This window comes from Bubalus kerabau, chromosome 4 (genome assembly GCF_029407905.1).
Source record: "Bubalus kerabau isolate K-KA32 ecotype Philippines breed swamp buffalo chromosome 4, PCC_UOA_SB_1v2, whole genome shotgun sequence".
Lineage (NCBI taxonomy): Eukaryota > Metazoa > Chordata > Mammalia > Artiodactyla > Bovidae > Bubalus > Bubalus kerabau.
The window spans coordinates 10291112-10313115 of record NC_073627.1 but is presented as its reverse complement, the minus strand read 5'-3'; the positions used below and the strand labels follow the sequence as shown (position 1 = coordinate 10313115).

General features: G+C 56.5%; 1 protein-coding gene and 1 non-coding gene across 2 annotated transcripts; both read right to left on the bottom strand.

Annotated features, from left to right (window-relative positions):
* Nucleotides 1–1583: 1583 nt before the first annotated feature.
* TRNAR-UCU (transfer RNA arginine (anticodon UCU)) lies at nt 1584–1656 on the bottom strand. Its single transcript has one exon. It is a non-coding gene; the product is annotated as a tRNA-Arg (tRNA).
* A 10193-nt stretch (nt 1657–11849) lies between these two features.
* Nucleotides 11850–21597, bottom strand: TMC8 (transmembrane channel like 8). Its single transcript, XM_055575253.1, has 16 exons — nt 21427–21597; nt 20540–20780; nt 20190–20338; nt 19661–19810; nt 19277–19362; nt 18610–18746; nt 18202–18349; nt 17663–17833; nt 17215–17354; nt 15054–15177; nt 14623–14720; nt 14245–14428; nt 13620–13750; nt 13371–13529; nt 12868–12946; nt 11850–12376 (listed from the first exon to the last, which is right to left on the bottom strand). Exons 2-16 carry the CDS (start codon nt 20689–20691, stop codon nt 12140–12142), a joined length of 2145 nt encoding a protein of 714 aa, XP_055431228.1. The 5' UTR covers nt 20692–20780; nt 21427–21597; the 3' UTR covers nt 11850–12139.
* Nucleotides 21598–22004: the final 407 nt, after the last annotated feature.

Below are 22004 nucleotides of genomic sequence, written 5' to 3'. Positions count from 1 at the left end.
AGGGGAGGGGCAATGAGGAGTGACTATTTGGTAGGTATGGGGTTTCCTTTTGGGAAATGGACTAAATGCTACTGAATTATTACTTTAAAATGTGTCATGTGAATTTCACCTCAATTTTTAAAGAAAAAAAGAAAGTGCTGGAGAAAAAGTCCACCCCTTGGGTTTAGACTCTTTCTGCTCAGAACATTGCTACAGAAATGAAATGAGGACATGAGTAGGAAACATGGAGAAATCTGGAACGCAGGTTGGGAGGGCTGACACTGGATTCAACTTCTAGAGTCAACAGTTTTGTCCGCACTTGCAGGGGCCAGGTGCTCTGCCAGTCCCGCATATCACCGCCTCCCTGGACTGAGGCAGGAGACCAGAAAGTTCACTATCTGCTGGCTGAACAAAGCAGTTGCTCTCGGGTTACATGCAGAAGTGTGGCATCTGCTCCTTGCATCTGTGATAAAGTGGTGAACCTTGAGTCGTGTGGTCCTGGTGTTCATTGAGGACACCCTGAAGCTGGGATTTCCTCCCAGGATGGGGACAAATGAGGTACAAAGTGGACCAGGCACCTGACAAGCTGGCCCAGCATTCAAGCCTGATCCTTGGCAGTGGCCTGGAGGCGTCGAGGACCTGTCCACCTTCTGAGATCAGAGATCAGAGGTTTCTGCATCCAGATCTACTCTGGTACCTTCATGGTAAACATCTCCGCCATACGCATCTTTGCCGTGGGCACTTCCACTACAGACATTTTCATTTCATAACTAATTGGCCATAAGGCAATTCTGCTGTAAAAGATAAAATAACTGATTGACCACTGGGTTTCATTTCTCTGTTGACACAGGACTCCCATGTTTATATTACATAAATCTTAGCCCCTGTGACCATACAGAGACAAGTATAGATGTGATGGTCTTAAAGTAATGGATGATAACAGCTATGTAATATTGACTTGATAGAAAATGCAGTGATAAAACTGAAAGTGTGAAATGAGAGGATAAAGCCAGATGGCACATTATACTAGAAAACGATAACATATCAGTTTGCAAATCCTTTGGTGATTTGAAAGCAGAGTTAAACCCCTATTTCCTGTAGAACTTTGGAACGTCTTTCAACAGACATGTGACAATGTGCCAAGAGTACACAACAGTGTAAAATTTTTCCCAGCACAGTACAAGCTCTGTTGCAAACAGCATCCTAGTGTTTGGAAACTGATACCTCTCTTAATGAATGAACAAATTTTAGTGAACAAGAAAAAGTGTGATGCTGAATGAGGAGATGAATCAATGGACAGTGGGGAGGGGGGAGGATAAAATATTATGAACGAAAGACTTGGAAGACAAGTGCTTAGATACAACCCACAAAATAAAATCAGTTATTTATGCTGCATGGCCATGAATCTGCTGCTGCTGCTGCTAAGTCACATCAGTCATGTCCGACTCTGTGTGACCCCATAGACGGCAGCCCACCAGGCCCCTCCGTCCCTGGGATTCTCCAGGTAAGAATACTGGAGTGGGTTGCCATTGCCTTCTCCAGGCCATGAATCTACACACAGTTTAAAAAATTGTTTTGATGCCACATGGCATGGGGGATCTTAGTTCCCTAACCAGGGATCGAATCCTTGCCCCCTGCATTAGAAGTGCAGAGTCTTAACCACTGGACCACCAGGGAAGTTCCTACATATGTTTTAAATATATTAAAATATTTTCTGTTTCATACCAAAGTCTTTATTTTTTCAATTCATTTTTCATGGTTCACTGTGTCCTTTTAAATGTCCCTCTTTTATTTACTTTTTATATTCATATGGCAAAATTGCCTTCTGGCCAGCTAGTTAATTAGGTATGTGGTGACGATGCCTAAGACAAAGATGTTTACTGCAAAAATAACTGGACACCACCACACCTACTCTGGGGACATGGGCTGTGGGGGTGGTGGCCAGGCTCCTGCTCCCAGAGGGTCAACATCTGACTCAAAGGGACAGTCAGAAGGCAGGAGGGTATGATCCAGACCACAGGAGATGCTATGGTGGAGGGATCATAAACTCAGAGAAGAGGGACAGAACTAGAGAAACAGGCCACTTTAGGAAAGGCAAGGACTTCAGAAACACAGGGAAAGCAGATGCCCACAGCACCCAGAGAACTCTCCTCCCTGGACCCAGGACCAAAACCCACTCTGTAGCTCCTGGCAGCAGGCATTCATCCATCCACACAGACTCTCTGCTTGCGAGTAACTTTTGTGTTTTGTAGGTAGATCCTGAAGTTGATTTTGATGTAGCAAGCATCTTGGGACTTCCCGGGTAGCTGCTAAGACTCTGGGCTCCCAGTGGAGGGGGCCTGGGTTCTATCCCTGGTCAGGGAACTAGATCCCACGTGCTGTAACTAAGACCCAATGCAGGGCTTCCCTGATGGCTCAGATGGTGAAAGAATCCACCTGCAATGCAGGAGGCCTGGGTTTGATCCCTGGGTTGGAAAGATCCCCTGGAGGAGGGCATGGCAACCCACTCTAGTAATCTTGCCTGGAGAATCCCCATGAACAGAGAAGCCTGGCAGACTACAGTCCATGGGGTCACAAAGAGTCGGACCTGACTGAGCACAACACCCAAGCATCTCTAAGATCTTCCTTTTGACCTGGGCTTGCCCACAGTGAATTCTCTGACAGTGATCAGGATTAAACAAAGATGCCTTCTGAGTGGGGGCTTGGGAGAGAGGGCTGAATGATGCATGGTGGGTACCTACCAGACTTTTCGAGGAGAATGTGGAGGGGGTGCTCGGGCGGGGGTAGAGATGGGTGTATGAAATCCAAATATATATTTCATACATCATCTTCATTCCGCCAGGAATGTTGGCTCTGGAAGTGGTGTGATCAGAAAACTACTCACTGAACAGAAAATTGGAAGAAACTAGAATATGATGTTCTTCAGAGACATTTTCTAGGGATCCTAAAGTTTCTGACCACTAAGTATATTTTTTTCTCCACCAGTGGTTCTCAACCTGGGGTGATCCTGCCTCCAAGGACATTTTTGTGTCTGGGGCCAGTTTTGGTTATCACCCATGAGGGGTAAGGTGCTCCTGGCATCGAGCTGGGGAGAGGCCAGGGAAGTTGCTAAACCCACTATGATGCACAGGGCAGCCCCCATTAAAAAACCACCCAACCCCAGTGGCAATAGCGTCAACGCTGGGAAACTGGTCTAGACCACCAGCAACAGGCTTGCTGAATCAGGATTCTCCCCTCGCCCAGGGTTGCTCAGTCATCACAAATGTTTTCCCATCTGAGGCTCTTTCTAAACTTCATGAGAACCCTCGATTTTTTTCGGTACTTTTTTTCACACACTCTTTTGTGCAAAGAAAGAGTTAAGTAAAGCGCTATCTAGAGTTTAATCTAGTCTCTGGGGCACCAGTTTACCGACTGCTACCAACAATTTCATCAATGTGACTCTGGGGTCAAACTGCCAATGGCTCTCTGCCCAAAGACGCTCTTGGGGCCAGAATCTTCCTCCCTGGGGAAATGTGGGACCAGGCTTAAAGGTGATGATATTTTTTGCCCCCTTCGTTGTGAGCAAATGACCTTGACTTGACAAAAGTGGAAAGAAAAAGCTGGCCCACCTTCATTTCCATTTCGGTGGCCATTAATAGAAGCCTGATTTACATAAGTTCAGAGACAGGAGCCGCTTTCTATTTTCGTTTCCTACAGGGCAGAGCTTTCACTTTTTATTCTGACCAGGCTTGTGTCATTCTTCCCTTTTGATTATTTAGTTAATGCATCTAGCCCACCCCCACAGATAATGTGTGGCCTATCATTTAATTAAAAATTCACCAACTGTGTCTGAACATCTGAATGATAGGATGACACACTCAGAATTTGCTCAAGTGACAAGGATTCCCTGGGGACTGGAACTGGAAGTTGAGCCTGGCCAGGGCGGGGTGATCGAGTGGCTCTGCAGAGCCTCCCACTGTTGCTAAAGAAAGAAGGACCCTCTCAGGGCTGTGCCCAGGCCAGGACAGTGGGGCTACTGCCCAGCTAGGCTCAGAGGCCTTGGAGATGGACCCTGCTTGTTTCTGTGATTGCCCAGATGCTTGGAGATTGAAGCCCCAACCCTGGAGGCCCAATTCGTTAGATCTGAGCTGGGGCCCAAGGATCTGATTTTGAATAGGCAGCCTACCTGCTGAAAGTTGAACTGAGTCCTCCAAAAAAGATGTATTCAAGCCGTAACCCCAGGTACTTGTGAACGGGACCTTATTTGGAAATGGGGTCCTTATAGATGGACTCCAGTAACCCATGCTGGTTTAGGGTGGGCCCTTATGAGAGAAGGGGCTTCCCTGGTGGCTCAGGCGGTAAAGAGCCACCTGCAATGCTCCCTGGGTGGAGAAGATCCCCTGGAGAAGGGAATGGCAACCTATTCCAGTATTCTTGCCTGGAGAATTCCATGGACTGAGGAGCCTGGCGGGCTACAATCCATGTGGTTACAAAGAGTCAGACATGCCTGAGCAGCTAACACACACACACAACAAGAGAACAGACAAAGACACATACACACAGGTCTTGTAAACAGAGGCAGAATTTGGAGAGATGCTGTCACAAGCCAGGGGATGCCAAGGACTACCACAGCCCCCACAAGCAAGGCTTCAGACTTCTGCCTCCAGAACCAGTAGAGAATCATTTTCTGCATTGTGCTTCCTTAGAGCAGCCCCCTTCCAAGTGATGCTTATGAATGGTCTAGAGCCTCACCCTGGGGATTTCGAAGTGGGTTTTAGGAGTGGAGAGGGGAGGGAACAGTCATCACGACTTCTTTGTGCGTGCTCTGTTTGCATCTGTCCGTCAACCAGATGACTGCCTCCAAACATTGTCCTCTGTTCATGGCAGCCCCACAGAAGACTCCAGGCTCCCAGGTCACCCTCATTTTCCTGGCTAACCCTTTCTAAGGCTCTGAAAGTCCTCCTTTGTATGCCACCACCCCTCTTGAAGGATGGTAGGCGCAGCCAGCATCAAATCCCTTAGCTTTCCTCCCACGTCTCACCTTCTGCACCTAATGGACCAGCCTCCCCTTCCCTGGGCTGTACTTGCACGCACCTACAGCCTTCCCTGCACTGGCTGTGGATGGCGAGGGTAGGCATCCTCTCACATTCCTGGACCACTCTCCCCGCTCCCTCCCTAAACACTAGCCTTGAACTCCGTGTCTTCAGATACTGCACCCTGTCCTCTGAGTTGCAATGACCTAGAAAATGCCCACCCTCCCTTGAAGACTCTTGCAGCTGGTTCCTGCTACACTCCATACTGCACTTGCCATGATTCCTGGGGAATTCAAATACACAGAGAGAACCTTTCCAAAGTCTTGGCTCTTCCATTCCTTAACATCCAATGTTTCAGGCCCAACCTCTTGCTCCCACTGATAGTAATCAATAATTGTAAGGCTGCCCTTGACTTCACCAATCTTTCTGTTGCTCAGACCAAAAACCCAGAAGTCATCTTCCACAGCTTCCTCTTTCCCACCCGCTTCCATCCGTCAGCAATGGCTGTTGGCCTGACCATCAGAATACATCTTGAGCCCTAGGCCAGGCCTCCTGGCTATCACCCAGTCTCTCCTCTGGATCCCAGGACCAGTCTAATGACTCTCTAGGATTCTACCCTTGATCCACACCCCCTCTCTTCTCAACACAGCAGCCGAAACGACCCTCTGAAGAGTAAATCAGGTCAAGCCTTCTGCTACACATCTTCCCAACACTTTGCCCACAACAACGCCATGCCCCTACTCAGCACGACCACTCCACTGTCTCCCCTCTCCTCCTGCTTTTTGGGCTCTGGCCACACAGGCCCTTGTCTGGACACATACTGCGCCACCACCTCCTTTGTGTCCTTTCTGTGTGTCCCCTTCTCAGAGATGACTTCCTGGTAGATGGTACCCTCCCTCCCTGCCCCCTCCCTTCCCCTCTTTCTGGTTTGCTGTACTCTGGGACCCACCACATTCTAGAGCGCTGTAGAATGTGCTTTTGGGGGGAGGGAGCTGCACCTCCAGAGGTGTGTGGGATCTTAGTTCCCTGAGCAGGAATCCAACCCCTGCCCCCTGCAGTGGAAAAGTGGAGTCTTAACCACTGGACTGCCAGGGAAGTCCCAAATGTGCTTATTTTTATTATCATCTGTCCCCCCGGCCCCCCTAGAATGTAAGCTACTTGAGGGCAAGGATCTGTTCTTTTGTTTTAAGGGGTCTCTGATTTGTTTCCCCACCTTGTGTATCCATCCTGGGGCCCCGAGTAGCACCTGGCACCAAAAGGGGCTCAACCAGTACTCGTTGAATGATTGAATGAATGATTGAATGAATGATTTGTCAGTTGCTCCCTTAGGAGTTCAGTTACCAGGGCTTTGTGGCCAAGAGTCTGAGCAGAAGTCAGGGGCTGGAGGGGGATGGACTGGGTCTACCCAGGTACTTCCCAGAGACCCAGAGGCCTAGGCTGAGAGTTGTTCTCGTTTTATCGGAAACACCATGATGTGTTTGTTTTTAAAGCAAATGAGGAAATGATAGTTCAGCCTCCGCTGCATTCAAGTGAGACCCACCCTTCAGTGGAACGGAGGCGGCTGTGGCCACAGCCCTGAGACAGGAGAAGGGACAGGGCCAGTCGACACCAGAGGAGGGCAGCCCCGCTCGGAGACGTGGAGAGGAGCAGGTGACTGATCACCTTGACCTTAAGGGTCACAGGGACAGAAGGGGGCATAGGAGATGGCAGGAGAAGGGAGGGGGAGCAGAAAGGTGGAGGGGGAAAGCGGAGGGGTGGAGGCGGCACCAGGAGCATCTTCTCTCCCTGGCTTTGTACCATCAAGCGGCTTTGTGGGGAGTGGGGTGGTGGGGGCGCTGACACCCTCCTGCTGCCTCTGAGAGTCGGGCAGCTTCCCCTTTGCTGGACCTCAGGGCAGGGGTGTGGGGTAGGGAGCCCAGACTTCCTCATTCTCTCACTGCCCTCCTCCTAGGCCAAGGGACCCCAGCAGAATGCCCCACACCTGCCCTGGGGTCACCCCCTCCTACAGGGACTCCCATTACAGGTCAGTCACTGGGGTAAAGTGATTGGATATACCCCTGGGGGGACATGCCCTCTGCCCCCCTCCACTGGCAATGCCCCCACAGCCCAAGGGGAAGCCATGTACTTTCCTGGCTCCATGTCACTGTGCCCACCATCCTCTGCTGTCCCTGCCCACACCCTCCTGCTGAGCTGTCTCTTCTCCGACCCCCGAGGACCCTGCAGGGCTTGAGGTTGGGGTTCCAGAACTGTCCAGCTGTCTGGCAGCAGACGCCACTCACCAGCAACAACCTCTCACCCTGCCAGCCAAGGTCTCTACCATGGGTGGGGGCCTGATTCCAGGGTCTCCAGTTGGGGGTACTCCTCCCCGCAGTGTGCTGGGTAACTCTCCTCTCTCCTGTGAGGAGCTGCTGGTGGCTGTAGGAGAGGTGAGCATGGTCAGGAGGACCCAGGGAGGAGAGACAGCCAGAGCCTGCCCAGAGAGCCTTGTCCTGAGCTTAGAGGAAGCCCAGGACCTCACAAACATCTTCGCTCACAGAAGCTCTTTGAAGCCCAGAGCATTTTGTCTCATGAACCCATTTTGCAGATGAGTAAAGAGTGGGCCCAGAATGGCAAAGCAGTAATTGGAGTACATAGGCATGCAATAGGGGCTTCCCCGCTGGCTCAGTCAGTAAAGAATCTGCCTGCAATGCAGGAGACCTGGGTTTGATGCCTGGGTCAGGAAGATCCCCTGAAGAAGAAAATGGCTACCCACCCCAGTATGCTTGCCTGGAGAATCCCATGGACAGAGGAGCCTGGCAGGCTGCGGTCCATGGGGTTGCAAGTCAGACACGACTTAGTGACTAAACCAACATGCATGCAATAAGGGGCTGGTCTGTGACTCGAGCCCAAATCCTCCTGTCTTATCCTTCCGGAGCTGTCTGGGCCTTTGGGTCCCCCCTCTTCTGTGCTCTCTAGACCCCTGGACCTTGAGCCTGCCACCTCAAGGCCTTGGCAGCAGCCCCCTCCCACGATGTCCCTGAGCAGCTCACCTAGGGCCGCCAAAGAGAGCAGCAGCAGGAGCTTCGGGCCTCTGATGGACTGCCCTCCACCCAGCAAGCGAGCGTTTCCTTGATCGAAGCCCTCTACCCAGAGCCCCTGGGTGCTCCCTGGGTGGGTGCATGCCTGCAATGGGGAGATAACCTGGAGACCACAGCACCCCGGGGCTGGGCCCAGAACAGCAATGCTCCCCACACCCCCAGGGCATTAGGAGGGGCTCAGAACCAATCCAGGGCTCACGGTTGCCACCACTCTAGGACCCTGGGAAGAAGATGCCCACATCCTGACCCTGGAGTACGTTCTGGTAGCTGGCCAGGCGGATGGCACTTGCTAACCTGCTGATTTTGGGATGAGGGGATTATCCCAGAGTAGCGAGGGGGGCCTGATATAATCACGCTGTGTGCTTGGCGTGCTCAGTTGTGCCCGCCAGGCTCCTCTGTCCGTGGGATTCTCCAGGCAAGAATACTGGAGTGGGTGGCCATTTCCTTCTCCAGGGGATCTTCCTGACCCAGGGATTGAACCTGCGTCTCCTGTGTCTCTTGCGTTGGCAGGCAGATTCTTGAGCCACTTGGGAAGCCTGATGGAATCATGAGGGTCCTTTTGAAGGAATGGACCCCTTAGGGCTGGGGGCTCATGGCAGAGAGAAGGGAGGGAACCGGTGAGGTGGGGGCCAGCACCCAGCCAATCCCGCAGTGGCACCAGCGTCCCCAGGGAGGACGGGCACCTCCCCAACCAGGCCTTTTTTTTAATGAATGAAATGACTTTACTGAAACACTCCCTGTTATACACTGATGTAGTTGCATGCGTTTTTCTTCTGCTCTCATGGAATGTGGATCTTTGATCTGTACACAGATGCCTTCCTCGAGGACAATGTCCTGACGCCAGGGAACCATTCGCTTTCCTTGCAGGCTCTTCTCTCATCCAGAACCTCACAGGTCAATGACACTTGCATCCCAGCACAGCCCCGGAAGGGGCACCTGACCCAAGAAAGGCCAGCTACCCTTGCCTGGGCCCCTGGGTGTGGCTCGGGAGCAGCCGCTGGGGCCCATGAGGTCTGGGTGTGTCAGGAAGCTGGTCTGGCAGGATGACCCAGCCCACCTGCCAACAGCAGGAAGGATGTGGGTGGGGTGGGAGGTTCGGGGGTGGGAACTAGAACCTGGACACAGTGTCCTGGAGCTCCCCTGGGGACTAGCTTTATCTGTCACCTTGGTGGTCCCTTGTCCCCAGTGGGCAAGAATTGCTACCCAGAATCCTGACTTGTACCCCTGGGGACGTGCCCTGGGGACCCATCTACGTCTCTGCATTTGGGGAGCAAGAGCTAACAGTCTCTTAGTTTCCCAATGAAATTCCCTCCCAGAGTCTGTTCTCACTCTGATGAGAGGGGTGGGGGAAGGAGTTGAGGATTCCAGACAGAGGGGTGGCCTCAGCTGCGTGCAGGCTGTGGCCTGAAGGCTGAGAAGCTCGAGGTTTTTCCTCTACCTTGTGCTCAAGGCATCGGGTTCGAGCTGAGGCCGCTCATGAAAAGCCTCCCCCTTTTATCGATGTATTTGAGGAGCCAGGGCATAGAGCGGCGGGTGGCCTCGAAGGACACTTCCCTCAGGCCTTGGTGGAAGCAGGGCCTTCTTTCTTGCCCCGCCCCGCGTGCCCCTCTGCAGCCGTCACCTGTGTGCCCCTCAGATGGGGGCCGAGGCTGTTCTGCGCCTCTTTGCCACGGGCTGCAGGTGTGACAGCACTGAGCAGGCGCCCCAGGTGAGCCCGGGCCCCCAGATGGAGCCGAGCCGGGGTGTCCTCAGAGCTCTCCCTCATCCACTGGACTGACATTTTGTGATTTCTGCCCATAGAGGGCATCTCCCCTATAAAAGACGGCCTTACCAGCATCTCCTTGTTTGCCTCGCGTCCCATTCCTGGGAGGGTCCCCTGAGTGGGAGTCTGTGCTGGACTCCCTTGGCTGGTGTAGCTGGGAGCCCTTTCAGGGCTGGGCAGGGAGAGTCTGGGGCCCCCAAGGTGGAGGTGCTAGGGTTTCTGCCTTCCTGCATCTGTACTGGGCTCTTGCACCTGGAGACACCCGGGATTCACCTACTGCAGTAACGCCATGGCCTCCCCCTGCCCACGTGTGTCTTCTTTGCTACTGGTGGAGAGGCTCAAAGTCGTTACCTGCCCCCTGACTCTCCAAGCCCAGCCCCGGGCATACTGGTTCCATCTTCACTGACGGTCCTCGTGGGCCCCAAAGCCCAGCGTAGAGGCCTCAGATCCCCATTCCGTGCAGCCAAGCCCCGCCTGGCCCATCCGCACACCGTGGCTCAGCCTGCTTCTCTGCCTCATCTCCCACCTGCGTCCTCTCTCCTCCAAGGCCCCCAGGTCCACAAAACCCTCCTGCTGGCTCCCCACTGAGCCCCAGGTTGCCTTGCAGGGCGGGCACGGTCGTAGGGCCACTTCCTGTCTCTCCCACTTCCTTTAGGCCGATGACTATGTTGTAATAGGACCTCAACTGCTCTTCCAGGAAGGGCAGGACACCCATCAGGACGCTATACAAGTAACCACACGGAGGAGAGTGGCGTCATCCCCAGGTTTTGGCTGAGCAAACTGAGGCTCAGGGTTTGAGTTCCTCCAAGTCCCAAAGTGCATCCCCCTCACATCTGGTGATGCACTTGGCTGGTTCTCTGAAGGCACATGAAGGTGATCAGGACTGTGAGGTTTCAAAGCGACCTTGACATTCTCCCACTTAGTGGCCATCAGCATCACCTCCCCAACCCCAGGACTCCTTAAACCACAGGGCTGGGCTCCACTCCATTCGAGAAGGTGGGGTAGGGCCTGGGAATAGGCTTTTCTGACAAGTTCCCAGGTGCTGTTGGTGCTGGTGGTTGGGGGCCACACGTTGACCCTAAGCTGCTAGTTAACGATGTGTCTCGCAGTGTGTGTCACTTTCTTTGCGGCCAGGCTGGTCGCCCTCTCCAGACTGAGCACACAGCTCCCTGTGTCTCCCACAGTCTCATCACCAGCCCCAGAACAGGGCCTGCACTTGTTGACAGATGGATGGGTCATGTGACGCTGGGTGAGAGAGAGAGACAGCGACAGAAGGAGCTGTAACAGCCAAGCCTCCAGTGACCACAGGAAGCCTCTGGACTGAGGGCGCCAGGCCAGAGCCGCCTGGACACCATGTCCAGGCCAGGAATCCAGCCAGGCACTGGGCCCCTGCTGCTGGAAGTAGAGGCTGGGTTGGTCAAGCACGTTCTGGGGTTTCTTCTGACCCTCCCTCCTGGGTCTTTGGGCCAGCAATTCTCAACCCTCGCTGTTGTTGACAGTCACCTGGGAACTTGAGAAAGTCCCGATGCTGGGCTGCTGGTTGCACCTGGATCATTGGCATCAGAATTGCTGGCACAGAGCCAGCATTCGACAGGCTTCTCAAGTGTTCTCTGAGGCTGAGAACCATGGCTTGAGAACCTCTGCAACCTCAGCACTGGAGGCTTGGGAATCTTGGACACGGCCCTGCCTGCCTGGGCAGGGGGCTCCTCTACCTCCCTGGAGCCCACACTCTGCGTCTCAGGGTGCGGATCAGTTCTGAGCGCTGCCCCTTGCGGACTCATAACGTCTGTGGATCTTAATGGCCCCACACGTGACGGAGGAATTACAGGAGGCTGTGCGGGTGCCCGCAGTCAGAGCACGGCAAGCGCCGCCTGCAGGTCTGCTTTCACTGCGGCCAGGCCTTTCCCTTCTGACAGACCGCGGTCTCCGAGCCTTTATAAGGGTACTCCGCACACTAAACAACTCCTGAGCATCCCCAGTGGATGCGTATTCATAAAGCACGTTCGTGGGTCGCTATGCTAATATATTACGTATTTTATAAAACTTTAACAAAAATAGAAAACTTTAAAGGACAGAGATAAAAATATAAATACAAGTTCCCATATTTTCTTCCTGCTGCCCCTGGGTGTATGCACCCCACCTTAGGGCACCCTGTTGGAGGGTCCACTGAGGGAACCAGGGATCAGGAGCGTGGGGCGAGGGGCAGGAGGTTGGGGTGCTGCACGTGGGGGCCTGGTGAAGTTCTGGGCAGTGGCGGTGGTGGGGGCGGGGATCAGTGCTACAGCTCCGAACGGCTGGGGAAGCGGAATCTATGGGCGGGGACCGAGACACCGCGCAACCCCGCGCAACCCGGCGGGGTCTTCAAGGGAGGGTCCTGGCCTGCGGGGCCTGGGCCCCGGGGAGCCCGGGCACGGAAATCCGGGGCAGAAGGATCTCGGGCGTGATCCTCGGGACACAGGGGACTCAGGCCCCAGAGAGTCGCCGGAGCCCGGCTCCGCTAGCAGCCGCGACAGGTCATCCACCAGGTGCCACTTCTCCTGGACTTGCTGAGGCCGAGGCAGGGGGCGAGCAGGCCGGTTAGGAGCCGCAACTCCTCTCACCCGCAGGCGGGCGGGGGAGGATGCAGCCGGGCTAGCAGTAGCGGCTCTGAGGCCCCGCCCCAACCGGAGCTAGCCCGGCTTCCCCGCCCCGCTGCGGCCTCGCCCTAGACTCCGCCCCGTCAAGGTCCCGCCCCTACCCGCCCACGTACGGTAGAGACCACGCCCACCCAAGACACCGCCCCTCAATGCCACGCCTATCAGATACCGCCCCTTCTCAAAGACCACGCCCTTCAGACACCGCCTTATCTCAAGGCCACGCCCATCACACCGCCCTGGCATGAGACCACGCCCCCACCAGAGTCCCGCCTCCCTGACATTAGGCCAAACCCATTAGGTCCCGGTTCCCTCTCTCCATCTTCCCCACTTTTATCGGCGGCCCGTGGCCCCAACAGGGTCTCGCCAGCAGTCTCCTTGGCCCCAGTCCTGCGGATACTTACCCACATCAGCTGCTTCCGCAGTCTCCGGATGGCTCTGGAACTGGCCTGGGACTGGGAGATGCACACGGTCAGGACAAGGCTTTGGAGAGAAGGGGAGGTATGGTCAGTCAGCCCCCTACTTCCTCCTTCCCCGCCTCATTCTCTTAGAAAACACCCCCCCGGGGGTCCTCTCTCTTCCAGGATCCCAGACACGGCCTTTCTCCTCTCCTTCCTCCCGCGGGTCGCTCAGCCCCTCTCCTCTGGACGGCAGGCTCACAGTGCGTCTGCACCAGGCATCGTACTGCCCCAGTGGTCATTTCAGGGGCTTTTACAGGTGAGGATGTAAGGGCGCTTGCCCAGGGGCACCGGGGAACCTCCAGGCCGCCAGACCTGCACCCTCTCCATCCCTGGCTGTCCTTGTCTGGCTCCTGGATCCCTTGAGACTGGCTGGGGTGCCCATGGATGAAAGGATCCTCCCCTCCCAGGTGCCCGTTCCCTCGGCCCTCCGCTGCCCTAAAAGGCACCTGAGTAGGATGAGAAGCGGGAATCTGAAGGCGTGGGAGCCCAGGTAGTGGAGGATGCACTGGCTGGGGGGTGGGAGCCAGAGGGCCACCAGCTCAGGGACCACCTGCCAGGGGGCCGAGTAGTTGGCAAAGAGGCCACAGTCCCAGGAGGAGCGGATGCTGGGAGAGAGATGGACAGAGGAAGGCCAGGGTCAGCGACCAGGCGAGGAGCTGCCGGCCCCGCCGCCTTGGGCCCTCTGCTCCGCTCACCTGCTGACCACATAGCCCAGGGGCACGGCGGCCAGGAGCAGGCCCAGGAGGAGCACCAGCTGGAAGAAGAAGATGGAGCTGGAGGCGCGGAATCGCCGAGGGGACGCCCTGGAGTTCCTCAGCAGAGTGTACTGGGGGGAGGGGGAAAAAGGACACAGGGGGGCGTCCTCAGCGCAGTGTGCAGACCAGAAGTGACCGGTCAGCGCAGTCTCCAGACCAGAGGTGACCGGTCAGCGCAGTGTGAAGACCGGAAGTGACCGGTCAGCATAGTCTGCAGCCCGGAAGTGACCGGTCAGCGCAGTCTGCAGACCAGAGGTGACCGGTCAGCGCAGTTTGAAGACCGGAAGTGACTGGTCAGTGCAGTCTGCAGCCCGGAAGTGACCAGTCAGCGCAGTCTGCAGACCAGAGGTGACCGGTCAGCGCACTGTGAAGACCGGAAGTGACTGGTCAGTGCAGTCTGAAGCCCGGAAGTGACCGGTCAGCGCAGTCTGCAGACCAGAGGTGCAGTGTGCAGACTGGAAGTGGCTGGCCGGGCAGCCGCAGGATGTGAGGGCTGCCCCGCCGATGGCGCTCAAGGTGCCCACGCAGGTGCACCCCTGCGCCCTCCCGGCCCCAGAGTCCTCACCTTCTTGATGTAGAAGGTGAGGAAGATGAAGACGCTGTTGAGCAGGGGCAGCAGGGGGCAGTAGAAGAGGCCCATCCAGGTGACCGTCTGCCCCTCCACGATGTCCAGCACGTTCTTGGGCACCAGGAACTCCTCTCGGTCCAGCCAAGCCCAGAACCGGCCGGAGAACCGCTCCACCAACATCCTGGGGAGGGAGGGAACAGGTCCCCACCACCCGGGAGGAGTGTGTGAACCTCACTGGTCCAGGCCCTGGACCTTTGCACACATGCACTCACACGGGACACACGAGTGTAGAACTGCTCACAGCCTTGGCCGTGGCCACTGGCCATCCCCCCAGACACACCCACGCCGCCCCTGTGGTGTCCCCACGTGGCTCACCTCCTAGGCAGGCTGACAAGGAAGGCGAAGGCCACCGTGAGGAGGAAGTTGAAGATGCTGAGTTTGTACAGCTCCTCTCCCACTGAATTCTCCCAGCACTGATCAGAGGGGGCATCTATCACTACCCTCGGTCCCCAACCACCCCTTACCCACCCGATAGGGGGACCCTGAAGTATAGGAGCCATGCCTGGAGTCTGATATGATTAGCTAAGTTAAAATCCAGGCCTGGAGAATAAGACGGGCAGCCAGTTGGAGCTGCCTCCTCTGCACAGGGCAGTGTGATGAGAATGGCACTCCCTGGAGGTGACTGCTGAGTGCACAGCTCTGCCCACAGCATCTCACAAAGGTGAGACTAGAGAGGGGCAAGGAGACCAAAGAGGTGGGGCTTTGCAGAGGACAAAGGGAGAGGCCCGGATGGAGCCACCAGCCACCTGGTAGTCACAGGCGTTGTAGCCGTAGGACTCACAGCTGGTCTTGTTTCTGCCGATGCACAGCACGGTCTGGCCCAGCGAGAAGGAGAACATTCCCAGGCTGGCCAGCTTGAGCACCACGCACCTGGGGGTTGGGGTCGGGGCGGAGACTGTGTCAGGGGAGTAGCCCAGGTACAGGGCACATCTACCCAGGACACAGGTGTGGCTGACATCTGCACAACCTCAAGTTTTTTCCTGGGACCAGCCCCCTCTAAACCCAGGGCCCAGCTTCCTTCCAACCTGCTCCATCCATGGCAATGTTTCCCAAAGTGTGTTCCCCAGATGACTCACAGGAGAATGGTTCTGTTTAGATCAGTATGGGAAACAGGGCACAGTCGAGCCATCCTTCCCACAACACCCAGCTTGGAGAGTCACAGGAGGCACACATGGGCCTTTATATCATTAATGCAGGTGAGATCATTCTTCTAAGACCTATTCCCAGGTGGCTTAGTGGGCAAATAATGTGCCTGCAATGCAGGAGACATGGGTTCAATCCCTGGGTCAGGAAGATCCCCTGGAGAAGTAAATGGCAATCCACTCCAGTATTCTTGCCTGGAGAATCCTACGGACAGAGGAGACTAGTGGGCTTTAGTCCATGGGGTCGCAAAAGTTGGATGCGACTGAGCACACTATTTACACTGTCCATATACCACAAACATGTGCATGCATGCTCCTGAATAATATATAACTGGATCACACAGGTAGGGTGGCCTAAACTAGAACCATCGCTGCATGTTATATACAAGTGTGGACTTTCTTTTTTTACTTTTTGTCTGTATTCTGTGACTGAACCTGCATCACCTGCTTTGGAAGCAGGGAGTCTTAACCACTGGACTGCCGGGGAAGTCTCACAAAGTGTGGACTTTGAATGCTGATGCATGGCAAGAGGCTGGTGGAAACAGTGGTTCTTCTGTTGAGGAAGGCACAGGTGGGTAGGGGCTTATTTTTATCTTTCATCCTTTGAGCATTTTGAATTGCATGTGCTATTACCTATGTGTAGTCAAAGCTGTAGTTTTTTCTGTAGTCATGTATGAATGTGAGAGTTGGACTATAGAGAAAGCTGAGCACCAAAGAATTGATACTTTTGAACTGTGGTGTTGGTGAAGACTCTTGAGAGTCCCTTGGACTGCAAGGTGATCCAACCAGGAAATCAGTCCTGAATATTCATTGGAAGGACTGATGCTGAAGCTGAAACTCCAATACTTTGGCCATCTCATGTGAAGAACTGACTCATTTGAAAAGACCCTGATGCTGGGAAAGATTGAAGGCAGGAGGAGAAGGGGATGACAGGATGAGATGGTTGGATGGCATCACTGACTCGATGGACATGAGTTTGAGTAAGCTCTGGGAGTTGGTGCTGGACAGGGAAACCTGGAGTGCTGCAGTCTATGGGGTCGCAAAGAGTTGGACACGACTGAGCGATTGAACTGAACTGAACTGATTACCTATTTGTGCGTGTTATTACCCGTTCCAATAATAAAGTTTCAAACCCAACACAGTCTACCTTGGAGGGACTCGGAATGGGCTGCGGACAGCTTCTCTGCCAGGGAAGGCTGAGGAAAAGCAGGTCCTGCTGAATGACTGGTGGGTGGCAGAGAACCTGAGCTGGAGCTGGGGGGCTAGGGAGGCGGTGGCTGGGTCCAAGGCAGGACCTGAGTCCTGAAAAGGGAGACAGAGCAGAGCCTGGGGGTGGAGGTGGGCTTGAGTGTGAACCTGCACTCAGCAGGCGTGGGGAGATTCCCTTGACTGAGGCACTTGACCCTTTCAAACCTCAGTGTCGTCATCTATCCAGTGGTGACGAGGATGGTCTTAACTTTACAGGTCATGTGAGGGTTATCAAGGTGAGGGTTGTAAACCCTCAGGGCACATGGGAGGGTGCTGTGTTCCTAGGAGGGTGACTGTAGTACCCTCTGTCCCCGAAAAAACAGTCACTGGCTTGCTTTGGATGGTGGGGACTGAAGAACCTTAGACGGGCCCCCCGAGACAGTGTGTGAGGGCGGCTGCCTGCCTTCCCTTGCTCGGGGCCCCCAGTACCAGGCGATAATCAAGACAGGTGGCAGGACACAGTGTTCCCCTGCCCGCCACACACTGTCACACCTGTCACCCCCGAGGTGGCACTCACCAGATAAGGGTGAGGTTGACCTCAGTGTTGGGAGGGTAGTTCTCCAGCTGGACCAGGAAAACGAACAGCAGGGGACCCAAAAAGTTGACCAGGGCGATGACCCCAGGGGGCAGGTACTGGAGCAGCAGAAACAAGGACTCCTGTGGGGAGAAGCAGGTAAGGGGGTGCCGTGGGCTGGAGGGCCCCCAGCAGCTCGCCCATCCCCTATGACTCCTTCAAGTGTTGCTCTGAGGCAGGGCGGGCATCTGGGAGCCCCCGGAATATTCCCAGTGACAGCGTGGTGGTGGGGGGAGAGCCACAGGCAGAGCCAGTCTGACTTGGTCGTGACCTTGGGCAAATTGCTTTAACCTCTCGCAGTCTCAGTTTCTTCTCCTGCAAAGTGGGGCCATCCCATCCCCTACCCCAGATCTGGCTGGGATGACATAAATGCATGTCAGTCGCCTGGCACCTCCTTGTTGTCCTGCGAGTACTTGGTGGCCCAGAAGATGGCGCTGATGGCTCCAACCACCAGCAGCCCGATGAGGACGTTGACCCGCAGGTAGGTGAGCAGGTGGCAGGCCCTCTGAGCCCGGGTCTGCTGCTGCAGCAGCAGCAAGTGACGCCCCTCCTCCAGCTCCATCTGTGATGGGGGCAGGGCAGGCGCGGGTTAGGGCTGACCCAGGTGGAAGGGCAGCGGGGCCAGCAAACAGCCCCAGGTTGGTGTGGGTGGGGAGACAGGCTGCAAGCCCTAGGCAAAGCGGGATGATAGTAGGCTGGGGACAGACGGGTTGGTTTTATCCAGAGCCCCCCACCCCAGCACTATGCAGGTGCATGCTCACACCCCAACATGGCCCAGCACCCCACTTCCCTCAAGCTGGAAAATCCTGTGTGCACACACTCTCACACTCCCACACTCAAGCCACACACTCATATACAAAGTCCCATGTGCTCTCACACTCATCCACACCTACACTCACATCTCACATTCATGCACGTCCTCATGCACACCTTGAATTCATTGCTGATCTCATGCTTCTTGATGGTGGCGGCCTCCTGCCCCCGGATGCAGAAGTCCCAGGACGAGAAGACCTTTGCACTGAGAGGCGACCGGTAGTCCTGGCCCAGGAACATCTTCTGTGGCAGCCCCTTCACCATCCTGAAGGGGGCAGTGGGGGGCAGGGCTCAGCCTTGGCTCAGCCCTGATCTGGGGTGGGAAGCCCCGGGCAGCCCCAGGGGCAGGCTTGGACCTTGGCCTGACTGGGGGTGGGGAGACAGGAGCGGTGGCTCTGCCCCTGAGTTCTGCAGCTGGGAACGCAGAGTTCCGGGCCTGGAGTCTGTCGGCAGGGACTCCCCACCAGCTTGAGGGTACCACACTGAGGAGGAATGATCAGGGGAGACCCGGGGCTCTGCTCTCACCTCCGCAGAATCCCACAGAAGCAGAGGAGCAGGCAGGCCAGTGGGCTCAGGAGGTAGGCCAGGCGGATACTGTATGTCGAGCTGCTCTCGGGCCCCGCCCGGTACGCTCCGTAAAAGAGATAGGTGTTGTTGAAGGCCTGTGGATGTCAGACAACGATAACAGACCCAGGCTGTGTGCTGAGCGTTTTCTTGCTATTAACACAGTAACCCTGACAATAACCCCATCAGGTAGAGAATAAGAGTATCCTCATTTCACAGAGGCCCAGAGGGGTTAGGCAACTTGCCCAAGGACACACAGCTTGGAAGAAAAAGCCAGAACTGGAACGCGGCAACCCACACAGGAACCACGCAGTGGCTTCCAGGAATGAGGGTAAGGTGGTGCTTATCCCAGAAGCCTGGACACTTTTCCCTTCTTGTCCTTCGTACCCCCACCCCACCTAGGCTCTGAGGGCTATGGGCACATGCATGGGGCTGGATGGTGCACAGTGGCCTCAGCCTCTCTCGTGACTCTGCTGCTGACCCAGACTTCCTGTCTAGGAAGGATTGTCCCCCTAGAAGCCAACGTGCCCTTGGAGGGGTGGGGGGTCATCTTGGACTGGGGTCTCCTGAGACCATATCCTCAGGTCCCCCAGCCTCCCTGCTCCTTGGCCAGGACAGACTCACTCACCCTGCCGGTAAATACATTCCAGAGTAGATTGTTGAACTTGGAAACACCGGTCTGGGGTAGGTGGCCACTACCAGGACACTGGAGAGCTGTTAAGAAGGGAGAGGGGTCCCACAGGGGAGGGTCCCCAAGGCATAGGGGAGGCTCTGCCCCTCCCACTCCATAGCCCCCAATCTCGGGAGGCCTGAGCAGGGTCCTGAGGGCATGTCAGGAGGCTGGCATGCAAATAGTAAGGTCAGGCAGAGTCTCAGGGCTGGACCCAAGCAGGTTGATGCCCAGGGTTGGGACACAGAGGGTTGGGGCTGTCCCAGCATGGGAATGCTGGACCAACCCCCAGGGTTCAGGTGGGCTCAGGGGAACTGTTCTCTCCATGGGCCGGGCACTCACTGAAGTTCAGAGCCGGTCCTGAGTCAGGGGGCTGGAGCCAGACCAGGGGCAGCAGGACAAAGCTGCTGGTCAGAAGCAGGGTCAGCAGGTTAAGTAGCAGCAGGAAGCGAAGGAAGGTGAAATAGGACTGGATTCCAGTGCCAAAGAGGCCTGCGGGGGACAGCAGGGGAGTCAGGAGGCGCCCAGCTGTGGGCCCGACTGGTCATCCTAGGGCTGACCAACCCAGCGAGGGTGTGGGTGACTAGCCTCCCCAGGACCTCAGTTTAATGGCCAGTTCCGGAGGCTTGCCTAGCAGTACCTCTAACAGCCACGAGGGCGCGCCATCGTCCATCAACGTTTTGGGGGACTGGCTCTGGGGGCAGAGGCGGGTGTGTGACCTCAAAGCCACGTGATTGGGGGGTGATTGGTGGGGGGGGGGTGGAAACGGTGCAACGGCAAAGGGGGGTGATGCCCTCTTCTGGTTTCTAAACTAGACGCTGAGACTCCAGAGAGGGGAGGAGGAAGGTGGGGGTTGGGGTTCAGGTCGTACCGCCGATCTCGTAGAGAGCCCCCTCCCAGAGCCCACAGCCCCGGGTCAGCCGCCGAGCTGCCTCCCCCAGTCGCCGGCCCGCAGTCTGCCGCCTGCGACGCCACTGCTGCCAGCAGGAGGTCTTCACCCCTTCGGGCTCCCGTAGCTGCCTGGGATGGGGTGGTGATGGGGAGGGGGGTGCCCTTAGTCAGCCAGCATGCTCACCTGGCCAGGCAGAGCAGCACCCTGGGCCAAAGTCTTTCCAGGGCTGATGTTGCCACCCCGCGCCCGTCCAACAGGTGCATTCCCCCCCCCCCCCCACCCCCACTGCTTGGCCTCCGCAGTGTTAGGCAGGGCTCTCCGGCACACACCGGATAAAGCGCTTGTCCACCATGGCGTAGGGCAGCACCCGCACCGGCTGCTGGGAAAGGCACAGCCGCTTCATCTCCTGCTCACATAGCTCCTCGCCCCCTGGCTCGGCTTCTGGCTCCCCCGGGGCCTGCACCGACCACTGCCTCTGCATCTCTACGGTGGGGTGGAAGTTGGGGAGGCAACGCGCCCCTTCCTGGGAGAGATGTGTGTGGTTGTTGAGGGATCCTCACAGTCTTGGCCCTGGTATGGTCAGTAATGAAGAGAAATACTGTTGGAGGAGATCTGGCTCAGTGTCCAGCCACATCTCAAAGCAACATATGGCCTCAGTGTTCCCATCTATCAAATGGGGAGAAAGGAGTCCAAAGGGCTCTGAAAGATGGGACGTCACAAAGGAAGCTAAGGCCAGGTGTGGCCACCATTAAGCACGGTGGGGCTACAAGGCCAGCTCTGCTCTACTCCAACCTGCTCCCAGGGGCCACAGGCCTTCACCAGCACCCTTTGGCAAGAGACAATTCCACGTGCTGATTCTCCCACTGGGACCGAAATAGTTCCGGCCCCGAACCCCAACAGTTCCCAGGATTCAGCATTTGCAGCAGCACCTCGAATCTGGACCTGCTGGGACCTCCTCTGTCTTCCATCTGGTGGTCCAGCTGGTGATCCAGCTCCCGGGTCTGGGTCCACCAGGGTTCCCCAAGGAACCCAGATGGGGGGGCGTGGCTACAGCACCAGCGGTGGGAAAGGGAGGAAGGAAGGGGCCCCTCTGCCGCTCAGCTGCGGTTCTCACCCCTCCCCCGGCCAGCCACCAGAAGCTTCTGGGCTTCAATTCTCTCTCCCACTCCTCTGACGATCCGCCTCCCCCCCACCCCCCAACTCTGCACCCACTCACCTGGGGCCCAGAGACCAAGTGCCCGGAGGAGACCGTCCTCCGACCGGCTCCCACCACGCCGGGCAGGGTTGCGAGAGTCGAGGGGAGGGGGGTCACATGACAGGAACCGTAGCTCCCCACCTTCTGGTCGCCGCCTTTCCCCTCTGTACTCTTCTCTCCCCGACCTCCGGCAGTTTCCCCGCTCTGCACCGAGGCCCGCACTTCCTGCCGGGGCGAGGGGCGCGGGCGGGCAGGTGAGAGGCGCGGCGGCTGAGCGCTGCGCTGGGGTCCGGCCCTGCCCCTTCCCGCCGGGCACCCGGGCTGGCGACACTGCGTCTGGGTCCAGGGTTTGACCCCGCAGGGCTGCAGGCGGCGGGCTGCGAGCCCCGCCCCTTATCCGCCGGGAGTCCCGGCGGGCTGTGCTGGGCTCGCAAGGCGCGAGAGTACAAAAACTTAGTGGGTGGGTCCCATCTCTTGGAGCTGCCGAACCCGGCGGTATTTCTCAACATCCCGCCTCCCATCATCGGCACTTGAGCCGAGTCGGCCCGGCGCCTGGCCTGTAGGAAGCGCTCAGGAACCGGCTCCACTCACGCCCCGCC